Source organism: Sus scrofa, chromosome 3 (genome assembly GCF_000003025.6).
Source record: "Sus scrofa isolate TJ Tabasco breed Duroc chromosome 3, Sscrofa11.1, whole genome shotgun sequence".
Classification (NCBI taxonomy): Eukaryota; Metazoa; Chordata; class Mammalia; order Artiodactyla; family Suidae; genus Sus; species Sus scrofa.
In genome coordinates, this window is record NC_010445.4 from 42,948,831 (window position 1) to 42,972,572 (window position 23,742).

At 43.9% G+C, this 23,742-nt stretch overlaps 1 protein-coding gene across 2 annotated transcripts in view; it reads left to right on the forward strand.

Moving 5' to 3' along the window:
* Positions 1 to 23,742, forward strand: part of FAM120A (constitutive coactivator of PPAR-gamma-like protein 1) — a 113,281-nt gene that overhangs the window by 87,237 nt on the left and 2,302 nt on the right. For both annotated transcript variants that reach the window (XM_021088177.1, XM_021088178.1), the window contains 6 exons: positions 5,136 to 5,250; positions 10,893 to 11,102; positions 13,034 to 13,217; positions 13,779 to 13,916; positions 16,607 to 16,748; positions 17,221 to 17,317. In XM_021088177.1, the coding sequence (XP_020943836.1) occupies positions 5,136 to 5,250; positions 10,893 to 11,102; positions 13,034 to 13,217; positions 13,779 to 13,916; positions 16,607 to 16,748; positions 17,221 to 17,317 (886 nt within the window). The remainder of the gene's footprint in view (positions 1 to 5,135; positions 5,251 to 10,892; positions 11,103 to 13,033; positions 13,218 to 13,778; positions 13,917 to 16,606; positions 16,749 to 17,220; positions 17,318 to 23,742) is intronic.

A 23,742-nucleotide genomic window follows, 5' to 3' on the forward strand; every position in this document is an offset into this window, starting at 1 on the left:
CTGAAGGTCCCACGGGGCCCTGACTGAGAACGATGTGTGCCGCACCTGAGGCTTGTAAAGTCTTCCGAGCTTTCAGGATTCTCCTGGTCCCCATTTTATTTTTTGATTTTTTTTGTGTGTTTGTTTATTAAAAAAAAAAATACTCGTTTTAGAACTTGAGACGATTAATAAATGCAACTTAGTAATATTGTGTCTGAGCAGACATGCTCCCATATGCATCTCTGTGGTGAAGTTACAGTGAGTGCAGGGCAGGTCCCTTGGTTCTTGGTTCTCCAGCAGAAGCCAGAAGATGTGCTTGGTTGTGAGAGACTGTCATGTTTGGCCTGGGCCTGGAGCCGTGGAGTTTCCCACTTGGAGAGACTCACTCAGTTTCAGGTCCTGAGGAGGGGCTCGTGGAGGCCAGGTGGCTGGGGAGCATTGAGGGAGGATGGCTTGTGGGACAAGTCTCAGGGATTTGGGGCCAGGACACCAGTAAATGGGTTGATCCAATTCTGCTAAGACAGTCTGTTCTGCCTTCGTGAGTGTTCGGGCCACAGGAACAAGTAAGTAAAGGAGGACACCCTGCATGGCCTCTGTTTAGTTGATGGGTGTGACCTGCTGTGAAGGTGGGGTGAAGGGTGTGAAGGGGCTAGAATGGGGGCAGGTGAAAATGGCTAAGAATGTTGGTGTGTGTCTCCAAAGGCCTGCCAAGGATGGGCTGTGGCCTAGGACTGATGGCCCAGTGGTCCTCCTCTGGAGAATTAGCAGCTGTGTGATGACAGTCTGCTGAGCTCATGGGAGGAGAGTGCCAAAGGGCAGAGCCTGCGTCCCAGATACTTTGAGGCCCTGTTGGAGGCCAGGTTGCATGACCCTGAGCCTTGATGGCTGGGATAGGGTGAAGTCAGCAGTCAAAAGTCCAGGCTATCATCCCAAAGCCTCTCCCTTTACGTTAATCCTTTTTTTTTTAAACGTAATTTCAAATTTGAAGATGTTGCAAGATTAGTACAAAGAGTTGGTGGCTGTCCTTCACCTCGATTCCCCACGTGTTAACGTTTTCCTCAGTGGTTTTCTCCTCTACGCTCTGTGTATCTGTGTATTTTGTCCTGAATCCCTTGAATGGAAGTTGTATAATACCCCTTTACCTCTAAGCTCTTTAGTTTGTGTTTCCTAAATAACAAGGACATTATCAAAGTCAGAAAAATAATGCTAGTACATCTCATCTACAAATCTTACTCAAATTTCAGCTCTTGTCCCAATAACATCCTTTATTAGCAACAAAATCTTGCCGTGTGCCTGTGTTTAGCTGCTGTGTCTCCTCCAGTCTCAGACAGCTTCTCACGTCTTCAGATTGATGCAGAGATATTTCTGAAGAAGAAACACGGGTTTTTTTTGCAGACCAGAGATCTGCAAACCGTTCTTCTTTTAGACAGCAGGTGGACTAATGGGTGCGGCTGCTCCAGGAAATTGTGTTTAAAAACAGGTGGCCAGCCCCTGGGTGCAGCTTGTCACTCTCTGGGTAGACTATTTCTCAGTCTAGATTTGCTGATGTTCCTTCGTGATGAGATTCTAGCTTTGCCTTCAGGGCAGGGGTGCCCCAGCCAGGAGGTGGTGGTCTTCTCTGCTTTCTCTAGTGATGCCAGCACCCATGTGCTACAGACCTTCTAATCATGACATTACAACAGCAGTCAGGAGCAGCAGGGGCATGGGGGAGAGAATAGCAGCCAAATCTCCAGAATCCTTATAGCGAGGACGGGGCGGGGGTGGGGGGTAGGCAGCATCTGAGCAGAGGTTCAGTGCAAGGGTAAAGCAAGGGTCCAGAACGGAACAGGAGACAGCCTTCCTGCAGTGTAGCTGAGACCAGATCGGTGAGGTCCGTATCTAAGAAAGTTCCTGAGAAGACAGACTGAGTTAAGTTCTGCAGGATCTTAAATAAGGGGGATAGAGGGCTTGAACCCCCAAACAAGACTCACAGCCCTTGCAGCCTGTTCCAACACCCCGAGGAGCACAGCCAGGGTTCAGCTCCCCATCTGTGCCAGTCGGAAGCAGACCATGTTGGTCCCCCAGGTGACGTGGAGACCTGCTTCTAAAGGACAGTGAGAGGAAGCTCCCGTTGTGGCTCAGCCTGACTTGTATCCATGAGGTTTCAGGTTTGACCTCTGGCCTCGCTTAATGGGTTAAGGATGTGGCATTGCTGTGGCTGTGGTGTAGGCCAGCAGCTGTAGCTCCAATTCGACCCCTAGCCTGGGAATCTCCATATGCCACTCCTATGGCCCTGAAAAGCAAAAAAGAAAAGAAAAAGAAAGGCCAGTGAGAGGAGAGGTGACTGAGGGAGGGCAGCAGATACCTCCAGACTTCATGGTAGGAAACTTAAGACCCAGCCCGGGGAGGAGACATGGAAAGAATGTGTAGAAAGACCGAGAACCATAAAAGAAGCGAAAGCCTGTCAGTGCACAGGAATAGCGTGAACATGTGAGAACAACCAAGGGTAAGTTTTTGCTGCTGACACTTTCTTTGCTCCTGACCGCAGTGCCATAGCATTTAAGCTATTTCTGTACATGCATGTCTTTATGTACACATTTCATACTCTTTCTACATCCAGGGAGTCTTTCCAAGGATTTACATTAAAGAGGTAAAGGGTAATTTTGTTAAAATGTACCTAGAAAGCCAAGTGGAGGAAATAGTATGTATTCTAACCTAAAAGACTGTTGCTGCAGCTAAACTGAGCGCTGAGTCTTTGCTGCCAGGAAAACCAACCCATACTCAAGACAGTCATTTTCTGATTCATAGTTTTATTTTATTTTATTTTTGCTTGTTAGGGCTGCATTCATGGCATATGGAGGTTCCCAGGCTAGGGGTCAAATTGGACCTAGAGCTGCCAGCCTATGCCACAGCAACGAAGGATCCAACCATGTCTGCAACCTACACTATAGCCACAGCAATGCCAGATCCAAGCCGCATCTGTGACCTACATCTCAGCTCATGGCAACACCGGATCCTTAACCCACGGAGCGAGGCCAGAGATCAAAGCAACAGCCTCATGGTTCCTAGTTGGATTTGTTTTCTCTGCGCCATGACGGGAACTCCTAATTCATAATTTTTAAGAGAAACATCTAGCCTGGGCTTAGGGGACGGAGAGTAGAGTTAGTGTTTCATAGGTTTGCAGGATGGAAAGAGTTGTCGGGACGGTTGGTGGGATGAATGTACCTAATTCCCTAACACCTGATGCCTGTGCGTTGTCCACTTAAAAATAGTTAAAATGGTGGATTCTCTGTTACTTGTATTTTATCACAATGTTTTTTTTTTAAATAAAAATAATCAGGCTGTATAACAAAGGTAATTAGGCAGAGAACATTGTATATTGAGTACAGTCTTTCCACAATAATATTTTTCTTTTCTTTTTCTTTCTTTCTTTCTTTTTTTTTTTTTTTTGTCTTTTGTCTTTTGTCTTTTTTTAGGGCTGTACCCTCAGCATATGGAGGTTCCTAAGGCTAGGGGTCGGATCAGAGCTGTAGCCTCTGGCTTACGCCAGAGCCACAAAAACGCAGGATCCAAGCAGCGTCTTCGACCTACACCACAACTCATGGCAACGCTGGATCCTTAACCCACTGAGTGAGGCCAGGGATCAAACCCACAACCTCGTGGTTCCTAGTTGGATTCGTTTCCACTGCGCCACGATGGGAACTCCACAATAATTTTTTTCTGTAAGAGTCAGCAGACTTTCTTCATATTTGCTATTTCTTGTGTCAAGCACTGGTTAAAACTCAGGCTGTTTTAAGATTTTTGGCACCCAAGCTGTTGCAAAGGATGTTATTTTTGTCATTGTAAATAACAGTATAATGAAATAAAACTTAAATGGCTCTATTAAATGTATCTGATCAAATCTAAATACCATAGAGATTTAGCATTCACTATTTGTTTACCTTGAAATGGCATTTCCTTTCTGCTTCCACTGCATAATTTTACTGTGAAGTACCTAAGCTCTGTGCCTCCACTTCCCCATCTCTAGAATGGGACGGTAACGGTTCCTCCCTCAGAGCCGCTGTGACCTCTCAAGGAGTCAGTGTGTGTGGATGCTCAGACTGGGTCCCTCCATCTGGATGGAACCTCTTCCTTCACCTTTTATGTTTATGTTTCTGTGGATGTATATTAATTATTACAGCAAGGAGAGAGGGCTCTGCCCCAACTCTGATCCTGATTTTTGTTGACTTCAATTTTAAGCGCTGAGAGAACTTTCTCTGCAGACAGGAGTGGAAAGAGCTTTGTGAGGCATGTCATGGTTCTCCAGACTCCTTTTAAGCCATTTGCCAGAGATCACACAGTGATCTCTCGCCAGAAGTTATTTTGTTGATCACATGGCACCTTGGCTAGGTCATCCTTCAAGTTTGCTAAGTGCAGAGCCTTGGGAACCACTGGACATGCAACAAGACCTGTGATGAAGCTCTTAGCAGTTAGCCCTTCTCTCTCTCACACCCAAATACTGTTTGAGATTGTGCCTTTGCTTAGTGCCCTGGTGGTTGTCACTAAGGCAGTGCTACATGGCAAGGTGAGTAAAGGGGAAAGGATTGCTAGAGAAAAGGGATGGTGGCCACCTGGCAGTTCTCAGGCAGACAGCACAAATGGCATTGAAGAAATTGACGTCCCTTCAGCCGCCCACACCAGGGGGTCCCAGTAAGTCTGCTGTTCCCAGGGACTTCAGGTACCAGTTCTGAAGGTTGAAGTTTAGACAGTTCACACAATGTTCATTCTTCATCAGGAGATTAATCTTTCTTATTTGGACCTAGAGCCTGCCTCTCAGGTATCTGGTCTTGAAATAAAATAGATAAATCACATAAATTGGTGCTTAAAATGTATTTTCAGGGTTTAAATACTTCACACGAGTAAAATTACATCAGAAATCACTTAACAGCTGGTTCGCAGTATGTTCACCTTCAGTGTGCTATTTTTAATTTCCTGAAAATCAAACATTCTGATCAGCCCAGATGATGATTAGGTTTTCATTTGTAATCACAGTGAAAATAGAAAAGCTGGGTGAGAAATCCACATGGGCCTCCCTAAGCTTGTGTCATCCCGAGTCTCCTTAGAACCTGAACACTAGGTTGTGCGTGTGACTGGTGACTGCTCCATCCTGACACCAGACCCTCTCTGTCCCCCCGTAGGTATATGGTGCAGTGGCCTGGAGCACGGATACTGCGTCGCCAGGAGCTGGATGCCTTCCTAGCTCAGGCATTGTCCCCCAAACTCTATGAGCCTGATCAGCTGCAGGAGCTCAAGGTAATTGACAAGCCTCATTTTTTGGAGTTCTGTGAGACACAACTAACCTCCCTGAGCAGTCGCTCGGTGTACTAACTAGGAATACTAATGGCGTGAACTTGAGAGCCTTCAGGGCAAAAGGAATTTCCTTCCCGGTTATGGAAACAGTCAAGTCTACCTTTGTTGGATAAAGATTTTCCCTTGTTTACCAATGGGTGTTTATTCTTGTTTTTCACATCAGGAAATATACACTTGCCTTTATTTCAGGTGGGGACCCCAAACCCTGGGAGGGCTTGGTCCTAAGAATTTACTGACATCTGGCCAGGGTTCTTTTTCTTATTTCGTTCCGTTGTTCCTAAATACTGCATTCATTTTCTCTAAAAAATAGTCTTCGCCCTCCTGGTATTATAAATCCCTTTTTAAAAACCACTTGAAGAACAATGGTATATCATCATCCCTGTGCCCTTTTAGTCAGCATTTAACATCGTATTCCTTTTAATTTTCCCTTCTAGTATTCCTTTTGTTCTTTGTTTTTGACACTGTTAATTTTCTCCACGTTGTCACCTGATTTTTTGGTGTGCTTATCTTTTCAGCGCACTTTTATTAGTCACTGTGTCCACATGGCTAGACTTGCTTTCTAATTTCTACACTAAATTTTAGAAAGTTCAAGACTTTTCAGAGTTAGCTAAATCAGTGGATCTGCTTTTTCTTTTTAATGTACAGGGTTTTGGTTTTTTCTTTGCCATTAGTTTGCTTTTTGTTTGTGTTTTCTGTTTATTTTTCCCAGCATTTAATTTGTAATCAAGTAATCTCTTTTGACAAAATCGCCCTCACTATTAGATCTTTTTGCCCTTCTTTATGAAGGCGTTCTTTCCCTGCAGAGGAGTTTTAGGCTTATTGGATGGGTTTTCAGTATTCTAAAAATTCAGTTGGGGCTCCATAAATCTCTGGTTTCCCCTAAATTATTGAGTTAAATTCAGTAATTCAGTGTTGAGTAACCCTCAACTGTGTGGAGCCCCTGTCATTTGTGGTCATCTTTGGCTTCTGATGACTTTGAAACAAGCTAAAGACAACCAAACCTAGGAGAATCTACCTCAAATTGTATTCTTTACTTTGTAGATTAAGCTTTTCTGTTTGTCAGACAGAAATTGTTATTATTATTTTTTAAATGGTTTTGAATTTTAAGTTTTCGTTCTAGAGTATTTGGCCGGGTGTGCCCCGAGAGGCTGGTACTAAGTGCAGGCTCTCCCTCCCTGTGTCCTAGAGTGTGGTGCCATCACCACCGTCTTCATCAGCAGACTGTGCTCAGGGGTGTTGTAAATACTTTTACTAGAGTGTGGTGCCATCCCTCTACCTCTACTTCCTGTTTCTCTTATTTAGATTATTACATCAGTATTGACATCCCAGTTCTGAAAATCAGACCGCCAGGTATCAGGTATGCCCACCAAGCCTTATTCACCATCAAGTTGCTTTTACTCAAAGTTCATCTTCTCCCATATCCTTTTCATTTTTGGATCAACACATAGGGTATAACTTTTGAAAGACAGTCACACTCTAAGCTTTCATTTTGGTTCTTTTGAGGTCTTAGTGCTTTCATGATTTTTCTCCTGATTCTTCATCTGAAGCCAGGCACTTCTAGAGCTGTGTTTAGAAAGACCCATTTTACGCTCAGTTACTTGAGGCCCACCACTGTCCCTTGGGGTCTTGCTGGTCTGGAGGTCTGTGTCCCCTCTGCCAAGGACAGCCTGCATCGTTAGTGCTGCATCGTGAGCACCATACATTCTGAAAGAGCTGGGAGGGCAAGTAGCAGCGCTCCCTGGTGGGGGGGAAGATAGTTGGGTTTTTTTAAAGACTGAAGATCCTGTCAGTACCAGGTTGAGAAGTGGTAGAAATAGTCATTATTTAAATGAGCAAAAATCCCTAGGCAGAGACCAAGGGTCCCAGATTCAGTGATAGAAAAGTAAATTTCAAAACTGTTTTGTCACTTAACTGTTAAAATTGTTTGGATAGTTCAAAAGCAGTGATGATGATTTTCTATAAAACACCATTCTCCTGTTTAGGATTCAGTCAACTCTTGATTTTTGTTGTTGCTTTAGGGCCATTATCCGGTTTGTGGATTGCCCAGATCCTGTGTTTCTTCTCCCATGTTTGCCCATTATGTGCTTTGAGTATAAAGAGGAGAAGAGAAAGAAAAGACCTCATTTTGCCAGTTTGGCCTCTTGTTGGCTATTGTGACGGGAGGTTTGATGGGAAAAGATGTTGAAACCATTGGTGCTAATGAATTAGCAAGAGTTTCATCTTGTCCATTCTCTGTCTTCCTGCCACGACCCTGAACAGTTGAGTGTTTTGTTTGGCTCCTTGAGGACCCATGGCAGTGACTGACAGCCCTCACTTTGGCCTGGTATATTTTTTAAGCACTTCTGCTAGGTTACCAGCACAGATGTGATGACTACAGTAAAATCAGCCTTGACGCTGTGTTTGCAGGAGGGTGGGTAAAGGGTGAGGAGAAGGCCCTCCGCAATTGTAATGTTTGTCTGCTTTTTCTCCCTCACTCTTAACATCCCTGTAAGTGCCTTAAATTCTTTAAACAGTTTCACATGCCAAGTGCAGAATTTAAAAGATGGAAAATGAAGAGCTTTAAAGACAGTATTAGGGGCATGCAGCATGTCTGTGATGCCCGTCAGAATTGTTGTTCACATACGTAAAATGACAAGTCAAAGTAAGAATCTGTTGCCCAGTAATTAGATTTTGGACAAAGTAACCTCACTGAAATTTGGTTCTTGAACTAATTGGCCAGAGATGCAGTCCATATTTTTATTTCCTATAAGAAAATTTTGTCACTGTTTTTCTAGCTGAGGAACTTAGAATAAGTATTTATTAAAATAAATAATAAATAATAAAAAATAATAAATATTTATTTTACATGGTATAAGAAAATAAGGTTGGAATGTGAATATTGCAGCCATTCCTATGGTCAAAGGTTCAGGTTCTGGTGCTACCAGTTATCAGTTTTGTGACCTTGAGCTCTCTGTGACTCAATTTCTCCATCTATGAAATGGAGTACTAACAGCAGTATCATACATATGATTGTTGAGATGCTAATAAAGTGATACAGGGAACAATACTTAGAGTGGTGTCAAATACATATTTATTATGTACCCCATAAATATTAGGTAGCATTATGTGTATAATTAACATTTAGGGAATGAGATATAAAACACCATATGAAGTAATTTTGCTATGCAAAATCTATATAGCAATTGATATTTTATTTATGTTATTTAAAAAGTTTTTAAGAGTTTTCCTCTTAAATTAGTGGTAATTGTCATTTCTAAAACCATTGACTTGAAAATCATTTCTTAAACCCATAAAAACACAATTCTTCAACTAATGATGAGGCCATTTAAAACAAGTATAGGGAGTTCCCGTTGTGGCACAGTGAAAACGAATCCAACTAGTATCCATGAGGATTCGGGTTTGATCCCCGGCCTCGCTCAGTGGGTTAAGGATCTGGCGTTGCCATGAGCTTCGATGTAGGTCACAGACATAGCTCGGATCCTGCATTGTTGTGGCTGTGGTGTAGGCTGGCAGCTGTAGCTCTGATTTGACCCCTAGCCTGGGAACCTCCATATGCCGCAGGTGCATCCCCAAAAAGCAGATTAAGGGAAAAAAAGGAAATAAAATAAGTATAGGTATATGTGGATAATGAAGGATTATCCATTTCTCCCATCAGCTCACTTGGAGGTTACTTGCTCTAAGTAGGATGCTTCTGTGTTCCATGCACTGGCTCTTTTTTCTTAGCCTCAGCGCTCAGATGGCCATCTACCTAAAGTGGTTTTGCGCTATATTAGTTAAATAAGGGCTGAGAGTGGATGTGACCAGCACCACCAGTGACTAAGAAATGATAGCAGTATTGAAATTCCCCAGAAGGGTGCTGCTGGCGCTTTGTCATAAAGCAAACGTCCTCAGAGCAGCCTCCATACCATCATTGCCTGCCCCTCGGCTTTGACCAGGCCCTCCCTTCCCTGGCCTGGGAGGCTGAGGCTGGCAGGGAAAGAGCGCCTAGAAGCCTGGTTGTTGTCATCCCTGTAGAGGGGCCGGGGATGGGTGTGTGCACAGACAGCCCCCAAGCTTGGGCTGGCATCGCCTCAGTGCCACGTTCCCATGGCATCGGTGACTGGGGAGGAGAAACTCTCTCTTTCTGCCTCAGGACTTTGAAGAAGGGAGTTTCCACTTCCTTTCTGCAGTGCAGAGAAGGGCAGGGCCAGTGGGGCTCCAAGTAAGTTAGGTGGTCCCCTCCCCCCATTTTGACCCTCTCTTTTCTCTGCTTTCTGCTTATAAATGTAAAGATGCATCTAATTCTATCACCCTGTCCCCACTTGCCCTCAACTGAATGTGTTTCTTAGTTCTCCTTTTTGACACTACAGTGCAGGAGCCAGCAGGGCTGGGCTGGAAGAGGTCAGCAGTCTTCTCCAGGTTCAGGAGGTTTGTTGCATTGACTTGAAGTTTTAGGGGGAAATGAAAGCTTGGAAAACACAGCTGATAATGGGGAGTATTGACACTGACAGCACAAAATATCAGATAATATTTGGCACTAGAATCATAGTTTTTCCTTTTTAATGAAAGGCCACTTTACCCGCCACAGTTATTCATTGCTTAGGTTGGTATTTGTAAAGACTGTATTCTTGGAGTTCCCTGGTAGCCTATTGGTTAAAAGACCTGGCTTTGTCACTGCTGTGGCATGGGTTCGATCCCTGGCCTGGGATCTGCATATCATGGATGCGGCCCCGAAAAAAGACTACATGCTTGGGAAACCATCGCCTTAGAAAACAAGTGTGCAAGGTGGGAAGACAGAAACAGGACAGTTAAAACTCAGTCCCGGATAATCCACAAACTAGACCCTTCACAGATAATCAAGAGTTGACTGTATTTGTCAGTGTTTCTTATCCTATGCATTAGGTGCTAGAAAAAAGGAAGGCTCACAGCACTAATAACTGAGTGAGAAGAAGCCAGAGATACAAGTCTCTAGATTCTGATAGTCTGCATGGTTCAGATGTAGTGTTTTTGCTGTTGTGTTCTTTCATTTGTAAGCTATCCATTTCTCCTAAAACATTTTGACAGTCTCATTAATAAGTTGCTATCTAAAACATTAGCATATAAAATAATGTCAGCATAAAGTACAAGCTTTAGAGTGAAATTACACCAAGTGATTTTTTAAAGAGAACTGCTTAAAAAGTGCAGAATCTAACATTTCTGTTAATTTATTGCCAGTGTTTAGAATCCGAAATGTAAACATTTTTATTTCATAAATGAATTGTGAGCTTCTTAACTGCTAAGGAGACTATTCATGATTTGTTACTTTGTCATGTGTCCACCTTAAATACAGGACTGCTTTACACTTGCATAACTCTTTACAACTTCCAAATTGAAATATTTTAGTATGTTTATAAAACAGTCTCTTAAAATCTAAGTTTGTTAAATAACATAATTCTTTCTGTTCAGACAGGTCAGTGTTAAGTCCCTGTAAGGTAGTGACAGGTCCGCTTAGGGGGAATTTGGTTAAGGGCTGTCCTCATCAGTGGTGGAGAGTTGTAGTCAGACATTGTGAAAAGTGGATACTGTAGTATTCTTACTCCATAGAAATCACTCTTTTCCATTTAAAGATTGAGAACCTCGACCCCCGAGGCATTCAGCTGTCAGCTCTCTTCATGAGTGGTGTGGACATGGCCCTGTTTGCAAACGACGCATGTGGCCAGCCAGTGCCCTGGGAACACTGCTGTCCTTGGATGTATTTTGACGGGAAGCTCTTCCAGTCCAAACTCCTCAAAGCAAGCCGGGAAAAGACCCCACTCATCGACCTCTGTGATGGTCAGGTCAGTTACAGGAAAGCAGGCTGGGCGGGGAAGGGAGGAGCAGGTGGCCATCTCCAACTAGAATGAAATAATGCTCACCAGCAAGTCTGATCTTTCCCACTCAGTTTGTATTGAGCCTGAATGACAGGATTCTGATTTAGATGGGGCACAGCCCAGTGTGTAACTGAACGTTGGCTCAGTATCCATGTGAGCTGAGCTCAGGATGTACACTTGGTTCTCATTATTCACAATAATTTTAGTCTGTGAATTTGCCTTAAACACTGAATTAGCAAATACTGAAACTTTGCTCTTAGGGGAAATATAGGATTAGGTTCCTGCGAGTCTCCTGTCGTAACATCTTCATCAACTAGTCCATCCATAGCCTTGTTTTATGTGTGTTTCCTTTTAAGACTTCTTAATGCATATATATTATAAATTCATTCACTCACGGTGAACTTATGGCCAGCAGCATTATCACTAGGCCTGAACAAAGCTCACTTAACCAAAACACGTATTTTCTCTGTAAGGCACAGCACAGCCTGGTACTTGTGAACATTAGCTAGTACTCAGCACCGGGGCAGGTATTTCCAAAATGATTCACAAAACCACAAAAAATGTGGCACTGAAGGAAGAGTGAGCAGGACACTTAATGTACATTATAAAAGCTGAAACACGAAGGCAACACTGTGCTTTCGTCAACCTCAGGTGGCAGCTCAAATTTTATCCCATTCAACAAATGTCTTCAAATAAATGTGAGCAAGTTGGGGGGGGGGGTGCAGATATGGAACTCATGAGCAATGAGGATTGACTGTACTGTTTAAAAATCCCAATTTAAAAGCAAAGTGACGTTGTCAGGTTATCTTGTCCTTTTGCATAAAAGAAGCTCTCACATGTGCTTCAAGCTTTTAAACCTTGGACTACAAAACACGCCTTCTCCCACATACCTCTTACGTGCAGCTCAGTCTAAGGAAAGATTTTCGAAGTAAGCAGGTTTTCAAGGTCTCTGATTAAGGATTGGTTATTGGTCTATGTATTTATATATTTATTAACAAAAGACACTCCAGTCAAATGTTCCCAATATTTTTTCACAGTGGAATTTGACATATACAAGTTCTGTGAGGCTACTGGACGGCCATCTCGCAGCATCCCCGCAGACAGGTTGTCCTGTCTCAGAGAGCTCCAGGCTTCCCTAAGGAAGCACCTGTCACTCTGCCTCAGGTCCTTTTCTGTAAAATACAGTAACTACCTGACCTAAAACTAAATTCAGAGAAAAGTAAACTTGAAAGATGTGAGTCAGGCATCATATACCCTATGGAAGGAAGGCTGTGAGCATCATCTGTCTGGTTGTAGACATGTTTTGGTTTGTTGTTGTTGTTGTTAATTGTTTTTGTTTTGTTTTGTTTTGTTTTGTTTGTGTCTTAGGGCCACATTAGCGGCATATGGAAGTTCCCAGGCTAGGGGTCAAATCCTCTGCCTCAGCCACAGCAGCGCAGGATCTGAGCTGCGTCTGTGACCTACACCACAGCTCATGGCAACACCAGATCCTTAACCCACTGCGCGAGGTCAGGGATTGAACCCGTGTCTTCATGGATACTAGTCAGATTCGTTTTTGCTGCGTGACAGTGGGAACTCCTAGACATTGATTTTGAGAACCAAATTCATTTCAGTTAATAACTTTTATAGTAAATGGTTCTCACCTGAAGATCTGCTGAGAAAGTTGGAGTTTTAATTCGTTTTATAAGATTTGAGATGATGACATGAAGAGAGCTGTTTTTGTGTGTGTTTGCTTTCGCAGTCTGTGAAGTATTGCTGAGCAGATTGTGACCGTGTAATTTATGGGTAAATAAGTAGACATGGCACAGTGGTTGGTGTGTCTGTCTTCTTTCCTGTACATTCCAATTCCATTGAAACCTTGTGAAGGAAGGTTTCACATGCAAGTCCTTGACTTCCAGGCCGAGCAAGCTGCCAAGGTGGAAAAGATGCGGCAGAGCATCCTGGAAGGGCTGAACTTCTCCCGGCAGAGCCACCCGCTCCCCTTCCCACCGCCAGCGGCGCTGCCTTTCTACCCCGCCTCCGTGTACCCGCGGCACTTTGGTCCCGTCCCCCCGGCCCAGGGCCGGGGGCGGGGCTTTGCAGGTGAGCGTGTCCACCAAGGTCTGCAGGGACCTGCTGGTGTGGGGAGAGGCTCGGCATACCACTCAGGCCTCCCTAGTGGGCCACTTCTTGCTGCATTGAGACCTTGTAATGAACTGTCAGGCTTAGTTAGGAAGTTCTCAGCAGCAGCTCTTTACCTTGGAAAGGAGCAAACTTGATCCCGCAAGAGATGATGGGAGAGTGAGGGGAAGCTGTAAAAGCTGTTGCAGAGCTTTTAAGGTGGGTCAGTGTAGTTGCTTCAATTTGTGATTAAGGATCTTCTCCTGTGTGGGGTCAGCGGAGCTCTCCTTCACTAAGGCCACCTCCCAGGCCCATGACAGAGCCTACGGCAGTAGTGTCAGGCTCGGGAGGCTCCTCCCAGAACAGGCAAGGTAACATGTCAGTGCTGCTCATGACAGGAGGGGTCAGGAGTTCCCTCTGTGGCAACTGATGGTGGAAGAACAAGTGAAGAACACGGGGTCACTCTGCCCAGAAGCCCGCTGGTGGTTTTCTGAACCCAGTTCCTCACAACCCCTCCCATCTCTCTCCATCCGGGTCCCACAGGAGTCTGTAGCTTTGGAGGCCCCTGTGGGGAAACCGTAGCGACAGGCGCTTACCGTGCCTTCCGTGTGACGACGGCGGCAGGACCTTGCGGCGCCTTCTCAGGCAGTGACAGCGGCAGGACTAGCAAGTCGCAGGGCGGTAATTATGCCACACTTCCTCCTAGAGCTTCTGTTTGCCAGCACTTCCCGCTCTCTGGCTCCTCTTTCCCCTTGTCTGTCCTGCCTCCAGCACCATAGCCTTCCTGATAGGTCCCCACTCTGGCACTCGCCGCTGCTCTTCCCCCAGCCTTTGCCTGTCCCCGGGTCTCTGCAGCAGCTTTGGTATGCCCCATCTCTGCCTTCCAGTGGGGCCACTGTGTGTCCATGCAGCCTTTCTTCTGTGCACCTGACCCCCTAGCCATTGCCTCCTGTGATAGAGCAGTCCACCAGTAATACCCAGGGACCTTTCCTCCTGTTGTGTTCCCTCACAGCCCCCAAGAGTAAAGAGGGTACTGCTTGTACAATTCTTGGCATATAAATAAAATTTATCACAGTTTGTTTCATAAAAACATTTTTAAAGAAAGATCCAACACCAGATATATAGTCTATTTTAAGTTCCCACTGCCTCTCTTTTCATTTGTCTTAGGCTTGCGAGGGAGAGAAAGTCTTAACACTCAGTTTTGAAATAATGTCTAGTGATTTTTATTGTACTTTGAAGCCCATCATGACTTGTGGCTTTGTCATAAATCCCACATTTGGGGACTGCAGATCTAAGCCTAGCCGTCAAGTCTACATTGTAGGGTGACTCAAATACAGTTTTGAAGACCTTTTCGCATAGGCAAGTCTTCTTTCTTGACTAGGAATATTTTTCCAGCTCAGCCTCTTGGGCACTTACGGAAGCTACTGAGAGACATCTCTTGTAGCAGGAGGACTCTCACAGATGAATGCGGCTCTGTCTCTGCAGCCGTAGGAGCCGTTTCTGTATTCCTTCCTGGACTCGCATGCCCCTCTCCTGCCTCCCTCAGTCTCTTGACTGCCCAGGGTGCTTCTCCTCCTGTTCCTGTGCGTCCCGCAGTGCGCAGTAACATGTGCCGTCTGCTTCACAGTCGGCTTCAGCTTCTTGCAGCTCTTGTCTGGAAACTCACGCTGGCCTATAGTTGGGATAAAATACTGTGGGGGCTGGGGTGGGATGGGGAGTCTTGACTGTGGACATTGTTGGGTCAGAAGGGGTTTTTTAGTCTGAAGTGACAAGAGGAACATCCCTCCAGACTTCCCCCACATTGTCTGGAACTCAGGTCTGTGCTGTCCAATATAGTAGCCACTGGCCACATGTGGCTCTCGAGCATTTGAACTGTGGGCCATCCAGACTGGGCCGTGTCCTAAGTACGCATCTAATTTTATACTTGATACAGAAAAAAGAATGCAAGATGTCTCACTAGTAGTTTTTTTATTTTGATTGAGTGTTGAAATTAATATTAATTTGGATATATTCGGTTAAATAAAATATAATTACTAGTGTTTATTTCATGTGTTTCTTTGTACTTTTTTGTCTTTTTGCCCTTTTTCTAGGGCTGCTCCCGCAGCATATGGAGGTTCCCAGCCTACGCCACAGCCATAGCAACTCAGGATCCGAGCCGAGTCTGCGACCTACACCACAGCTCACGGCAGCGCCAGATCCTTAACCCACTGAGCAAGGCCAGGGATCGAAACCGAAACCTCATGGTTCCTAGTCGGATTCATTAACCACTGAGCCATGACAGGAGCTCCTCTTTGTACTTTTTAATGTGGCTACTAGAAAATGTAAGGCTTGTTGCAGATTTTGTTGAACAGCGCTGCCTGGCTGTTAATTGTCACGGTTGACACCAAGATGATGGAGGGTTTGTTATAATCCATTCCATCTATGAAAACATAAAATGCTTGAGGTTCTGTTTTGTTTTTATCAGAAGTTTTGCTGTCAGTTAATTTTTTGAGAATTTTCTTAGGGTAGTCAGAAAAACCTTAGAATATGCAGGCTACCGGTAATTAATAGACATTAGTAGACCCAATAAATATTTATAGCCCTGCATAAGGAAATTTTCATGCAATAGTACGATAAGGAAAAACAGGCTAAGAAAAAACAGGATAAGAAATTAATTACAGATTAATTTCTGTGATGTTTGGTTAAGGTAGTAAACTTGTCAGTAGCTTCCCAAAGAGGAAAATACCTGAGTTCACAGATTTTCATCTTGGTGCTATAGAAGTTGTGCTCTATGCAACCAGTACGTTATTGGGTCTATTTCTACGTAAGAGCCATGCTCATTTTGCAGTCGTATCCTCTTTCAGTTGTCATGGCTTGTTCGAAGACCCAACACAATTGCCTTACTTTCAGGTGTGTATATATATTTTTTTCTTTTTACGGCTGCACCTGCGGAATATAGAAGTTCCTGGGCCAGGATTCGAATTGGAGCTGCGGTTGGGGTCTACACCACAGCCATGGCAACACTAGCTCCAAGCCCCATCTGTGACCTACACCACTACTTACAGCAATACTGGGTCCCTGACCCACTGATCCAGGCCAAGGATGGAACCCACATCCTCACAGAGACAATGTTTGGTCCTTAATCTGCTGGGCCACAGTGGGAACTCCGTCAGGTGTATTTTTAACAATAGCTTAAAACCATTAATAACAAACTGTGTGCATAGATAGTTCACATAATAAACAAGAAGTCTTCATACCCAAGAGAAAGGGGCTGCATATGAAACAGAAACCACATTTGAAAAGAAATTGCTCGCTTGTTTCTTTTTTTTTTTTTTTGCTATTCTTAATTCTGTGATTTTAAAGATTTTTTTTTCATGTATTTTTTTATGCAGGAATCCAACCTATACCTTCTCAGGGAGGGAAGCTGGAAATAGCTGGCACCGTGGTTGGCCACTGGGCTGGGAGCAGACGGGGCCGTGGGGGCCGTGGGCCTTTCCCCCTGCAGGTGGTTTCTGTTGGAGGGCCAGCAAGAGGGTGAGTTTGGAAGGAAATGTATACTTTAAAACAGAAAAAAAAGAGCAGCCTTTTACCTGGTACTTTAATCGTGAGTTTATTTGCTAGGACCACTTTTGTGTCATTAAATATTCTTCTCTAACATTAGTCATGGTGGTTGAATAGGATTCCATTACAGATAGAGCACTATGTCACATTTAAGCCATTATTAAATATTTATCCAGAAATTATTCAACGAACCATTTTTCAATTTTTTTTTTTTAAAAAAAGAACATTTCTGAATGAAGTGCATTATCTGTCAAATTGTACACTCTGGATATGGACCAGAAAAGTATGATTGATTCCTTGGAATAAATCTTTGGTGTGATTTAATAAAGTCTGTGCTTCCTGTAACATAAGTTAGACTCCTTTAAGTCCATTTGATATTAAGTGTTTAAATGTTACCTGTAACAGATTCACACCTATCTGTTTTTGTCCTCTTGTATGTGTTTAGGCGTCCAAGAGGAGTTATTTCCACTCCAGTGATCAGAACATTTGGAAGAGGTGGAAGGTACTATGGCAGAGGCTATAAAAACCAGGGTGCGATTCAGGTAATGACATAACAAAGCGCTAGTGCTGGTTCACTCCTGACCCTCTGGTCTTCCTAGGCCAGCATTTCAGTGCCTTTGTCCAGACAGGAGGGGTGTTGGGATACTTCTGTAGCTGTTGAGCTTCTAACACAGTAGTGGCACATGGTGCTCACCAAGTATGCACTCCCTCAAACCCAGATCATTTTAGCATCGTTTGTGGTGAAGAGAGGCTCATCATCTCGTGTCCACATGCTGTACAGTGGGATTTAGCTGAGAATAACCCAGGAGCTATTAATGCTATTTATATCATAAAATATTAGGTAAATTGCATTTTGTATCTGAAAGAAAGTTAACGACTTTAAATGCTGGGACAGTGCCTCTTTTTCTCCTCCTAGACCCTCTTTTCTTGTCTCTAGCTCTTCCCTGAAAGGATTAGCCCTTGAGAAAAGAAAGTCACATTCCTGTCTTTATAAAAGAGCTAGAATTTTCTTCCACTTCGGGTTTTCCATTTAGGACCTGGGTTCTGATGAATTTCCCCTTGAGAACAGTCTTTTAGAAATCCCAGTCAGCCCTAACGGTGTATTATATTGTCTCACTTATTGAATCATGATGTTCAGTCCAAGTGCGTAGTGTTTTCCCATACTATCCTTGTAAACTTTCAGAGTAGTACACTCTTGTGACTCATTTACTAACAACTGGCATTTGGAAACTTAATTGGCCAAGAGAAAATAAAACTTTTACCTTTGTCCGGTGATCTTAAGCATCTTGGAAGCATCTGTTTTGATGAAGTACACCAAACAAGTTAAGTCCTGGGGCATCTCTTCCTGAAAGTAGGCCCAGGCAGCCCCTCTTTATAGCACAGCATCCAGCAAAAAGGAGAGGCCTCAGCTCCTTCTGGCTCCCTGGACACCTCCCCACCACAACCTTCACCAAGACACCCTTTTGGGCCACAGGCACTTAGCCTCTAGACATGGTCACAAGAGGGACAAGAATTTCATTCTTTTTTTCTTTCTTTCTTTCTTTTTTGTTTTTTGTCTTTTGTCTTTTTAGGGCTGCACCCACAGCATATGGAGGTTCCCAAGGCTAGGGGTCAAATCAGAGCTGTAGCTGCCAGCCTCTGCCACAGCCACAGCAACACAGGATCCGAGCCACATCTGCGATCTACACCACAGCTCACGGAAATGCCAGATCCTTAACCCACTAAGCGAGGTCAGGGATCGAAGCTGCAACCTCCCTAGTTGGATTCGTTTCCACTGCACCACCACGAGAACTCTAAGAACTCCATTCTTAATTGGATCTCCAACACAGAGCTCATCCTGTGAAAAATGCCCTGGTTGTACATTATGGTCATCTTTGGTGGATACAGGGGCCTCTCCTGAGCTGGTGGTGGGGAATATATGTCCCCATATTACTTATGCATTGTTTTTATTTTAATAGGAAACCTAGATACTGAAAAGCGTACACACACAAATAGCCATGTGGCCATCCCCCACGTAATGAATAGCATTTTCCCAGCCACACCAAGAGCCCCTCACAGGCCAATCCCAACACCACCTGCCTGCCTCCCTCTGCACAAGATACCCACAACCCTGTATTTTACACTGAGGTACTTCTCCCTTGTCTCTTTCTGGTTTTATCACTCAGGTATGCATCCCTAGATGCTGTAGTTGAGCTGTGCTCATTTTCCTTTAGTTTGCTGTGTCTTCTAAGCCTCTCTAAGTCTGCAGGTTCCCCTCCCTCCCTTTCTTTTCTTCCTTCTTTATTTTTTTTCCTTCTTTTTGCCCTCGGTATATGATCCCAGGCCAGGAATTGAATCTGAGCCACAGCAGTGACAACGGTGGATGGTCAACCTACTCAGCCTCCAGGAACTCCCCTCCCTGCCGTTCCTTTCTTCCTTTTATCTGTTGAAGGACAGCCTGGACTATTTCCCGGGCAGACTTGTGGCTTTTGCTGAGTGCCCACTCATGATGCTCTTCCCCACGTGGCTCTGACCGTATCTTTCTTATACCCTGGTTCCCGGATGTGGATGGTACATGGGGCTCATGTTTCTCCCTGTGGCAGAACTAGTGAAGCTGCGTGCTTTTCTGTCCGCTTGTCTGTTTTAATGTGTTAGGACCTATTGATCCATTCATTGACTGCAGATTACAAAATGAAAATATTCTCATTCCATCATTTCTTCTTCTTTATTTATCGGGGTATCTTTGTAAACAGATGCCTCTCATCACTTTTTCTTTGGTGCCCGAGTAGCACAGCCATTATAGGAAAGCTAGGCCAAGACATGGTCGTGTAGCTCACCTTGCCTAGCCTTGGCCACTGGGCCCTTTGCTGGGACCTCTGAGCTTCAGTAGCTTCAGTTGCCACCCCATCAGACCTGTGTCACCCACTTCTCTGAGTTTCTTGCTTTCTTTAGTGGGACATGGCATTTCCAGACCACAACGGTGGCACCAAGAGACTCTGGCTGCCGTAGGGTCCATCATTGTTCTCTAGACACCCAGAGGCCTGTTGCTTCTACATAAACACACACATAACAAAAATGCTTTTGATTGTATTTTTTTAAAGACATAACTCTCATAAATTCACACTGATGTTTCCAATTCAAGCTGAGGATGATAAGGCTTTTATGTAGCTTCTTCTGTGTTACATCTCTATGTCCTTTCTTCCATGCCAAATCACCATTTCTGGGCCTTTCCTATGAACAGAGCTCTGCACTCACACAAACACACATACACATACATGCAGTTTCTCCCCTAACTATGTTGACTCTTCCAATTCAGATTTAAGACTTGAGGAATTTGGAGTTTCCGTCGTGGTGCAGCGGAAACGAATGCGAGTAGGAACCATGAAGTTGAAGGTTCGATCCCTGGCCTTGCTCAGTGGGTTAAGGATCTGGCGCTGCCATGAGCTGTGGTGTAGGTCACCGATGTGGCTCGGATCCAGCGTGTTGCTGTGGCTCTGGTGTATTCCGGCAGCTACAGCTCTGATTCAACCCCTAGCCTGGGAACCTCCATGCGCCACTAGTGCAGCCCTAAAAAAAGACAAAAAGACAAAAAAAGACTTCAGGAATTTGACATGATTTTTACAGTCTATATCAATATATCCTTCCTTCCCTCCTGAGAATCTTGGTTCCTAAAAACCCAGAGGGTCATTAAATCAGAACATTCCATAGCTCATCACTTATTTCATCCCTTATTGTGTACAGTCTGCTAGGAATAGCTAATACTACCATTACCAGCACAATCACTGGGAACAGTTAAAAGAAAATATTATATTATGCTTCCCCCATTTTCCCCCACCATTCTTGAATCTAAAAAAAAATTAGCCATCCCACTATTGTCTACATTGTCCAAGGTACACTCTCCCTTCAGCCACATTTGTTCTAGGGTCTATAGATAACCGTGTCTGTGCTCCCCCCACCGCCCCCAGCCTTGAGTCTGCCGGTCCATTTTGTCCCTCTGATGCTTTTTTTCAGAGGGTTCCTAGGGAGGACTTGGGGAAGCAGTATTCAATTTGAAAACAGCTTATTTTCCTAGTAATTGGAAATACTGGTTCACATCTTCTTCTCAAGTAACTTACACGTGTTATATGATTTTCTTCTGTAATAAAGCTTTGCAGTCTAACAATAATAATAATAATAAGACTAATAATATTTGAATTGTCTTTTCCTTTCAAGTCATTTGCTTTTTTGCCCTAAATGCCTAAATCATTTTTGCTTTTCCTTCAAAATTTAGTGACGTGCTTTGCTGCTGGTTGTATACTCAGTATCCGATGCCTTCTTTCCAAATGCAGTTTCAGACTTTGTTTTACGTCAGAAAACTTTCTTCAGTTACTAGTTTTTCATTTCTGTTCTGTTGCTTTGCTTTGTTTTCATCTCTGGTGCTCCTGCTGTACTCATCCTTCTGGGTCTGTCATCAGTGTTTGGCATACTCTTGATTCCTTCTTGTCTCTCTCTTTTTTTTTTTTTTTTTTTTTTGTCTTTTTGCCTTTTCTAGGGCCACTCCCACGGCATATGGAGGTTCCCAGGCTAGGGGTCTAATCAGAGCTGCATCCGCCGGCCTACACCAGAGCCACAGCAACACGAGATCCGAGCCGTGTCTGCAACCTATGCCGCAGCTCATGGCAATGCTGGATCGATAACCCACTGAGCAAGGCTGGGGATTGAACCTGCAACCTCATGGTTCCTAGTCATATTCGTTAACCACTGTGCCACGACGGGAACTCCATCTCTTTCTTTTTTGAGATGTGACTCATCCACTATGCAGTTCACCTGTTTAAAGTGTACGATTCATTCTTTTCTCAACATCACACAGCAATCAACGTCAGTTCCAGGACATTCATTATCCCAAAAGAAACCCCTTACTCCAGAGTAGTCACACACCCCACCTTTGCAGTCTTGGAGGATCTGCTTCCTGTGTGGACTTACCCTCTGTACATTTCATGTAAATTCACAGCTTGTGGCACATAGTAGGACTTCATTCTTTATTACTGCTGAGGGATGCACCATTGAATGGATCCATCACATTTTGTTTACTTTTTCATCAATTGATGGACATTCAGATTTTTCCTCTCCCCCCCCTTTTTTTGGCTATTATGTATAATGCTGCTATGAACATATACGCTCAAGTCTGGTTACCCACCCCACCCCCAGTTTTATTTAGATGTAATCGACATATAACATTATATTAGTTTCATGTGTGCAGCATAATGATTCAACATTTGTACTTATTGTAAAATAATCAAAATACGTCTGGTTAGCATACATCACCACACAGTTACAAATTTCTTTTTCTTATCATGAGAACTTTTAAAATGTTGAGATAGAGTACTGCTAACTATAGTCTTATTGTGTATAGTCAAGTTTTTGAAGGACACATTTTCAGTTCTCTTGGGTATATATGTAGGCGTAAATTTCTGAGTCATATAGTCACTGTGTTTAAGCATTTTAGGAACCATCAAACTGTTTTCCAAAGTGCTTGCACCATTTTCCATTTCTATCAGCAATGCTGAGGGTTCCGATTCTGCACATCCTTGTCCACACTTGTATCGTCCGGTGCTAGGTTCAGCCATTCTGGTAGGTGTGAGACGGCGTCTCATTGTGGGTTTGACCAGCCTTTCCCTCTCTTAGTGTCTTTCTCATTAAAAAATTTTCTTCTTTTACCTGCTTCAGGTATTTGGATGTTTATTTGGTGTTATTTCATCTAATTTAGTGTTTATTTCTGGAATTATTTTTTCTTTTATTTTAAACTCTTCCCTCAGTTTTCCACCTCACTTTCTGGCTTTTCCTGCTTTAGTCTTTGTTCCTCTTCCTCATCCTGTCCTGTCACACAGCCTGTTTTAAATCAGAGGAAGCAATCATGGTCTTTTATTGTTATGCCTTTCTGATGTATTTACTAGGGATGTTGTTCCATCTCTTATCTTCTTAAAATGGTATAATATGTGGTTTCACCTTGGTACTTCCTCCTGCTCATTTTTAAGTGAAAGCAGTGTTCTTGCACCTTGAGGATAGATAGTGAAGGGCAGCGTGTTTCCTGAGAGTTTTTGGCCTTCCAGTCTCTGTGTTGCCATCCTGGTGGGGCCAGTTCTAAGATAATTTGCCAGTAGGGCAGAGAAGGCAGTGCTGCCCCGTGCTCATGGTCCATCTAGTGCGGGGGACTTCTTGCAGTGGCCTAGGCCTATGGGAAGAATTGGCTGTAGCTGAGGGAGTGTCTGTTTCCAGGCAGGTACAGAGCTGGCTTTCCTTCTTTGTCTTCCTGCACCCTTCACATTACTCCCTGGGGAGTAACTCTAGGGAGGGTCCCTCATGCACAGACCACGGGGAACTGCTTCATCCCCATTGGCAATCCTGCTGCAAGTGTGTGGCTTATCTGGTAAGGGGCTTACCCTAGAGAGAGTGAGGGCTTTGAGGTTTGAAAGCATGTAGTTGAGATCTTCAGTATTATTTTTCTCTTCTTGGGCCTCCCATATTTTTATATTAATACTTTTCTCAAGGTTCCAAGAGAATGCAGTAGTATTGACTTGTAGAAAAGTTTACATAAGTGTATCTGCACTCTAGGATTGAAAGCTAAAATAGGACACTGTGTGCAATGGAACCCAAATGGGGAACATGGCAACCCCTGGTATAAGAAGACGTATCTAGAGCGAGGGCGATAGGCACCTCCAGCCCCACTCTGTGTGTAGACTATAGAGTAGGTAGAGTCCATAATAGCATGTACAGAGTAGATAGATTATAGACTGTAGAGCATAGAAAGTACAGTTGACCCGTGGACAGTGCCAAGCCTCCATGCAGTCAAAAGTCCACATAGAACTTTACAGCCAGCTCCTTCCGTAGCCACAGTTCCACATCTTCAGATTCAACCAACTGCAGATCATGTGGTACTGTAGTACATGTTTATTGAAAAAAACCCATGTCATGGTGGGCTTGCATGGCTTAAATCCATGTTGTTCAAGGG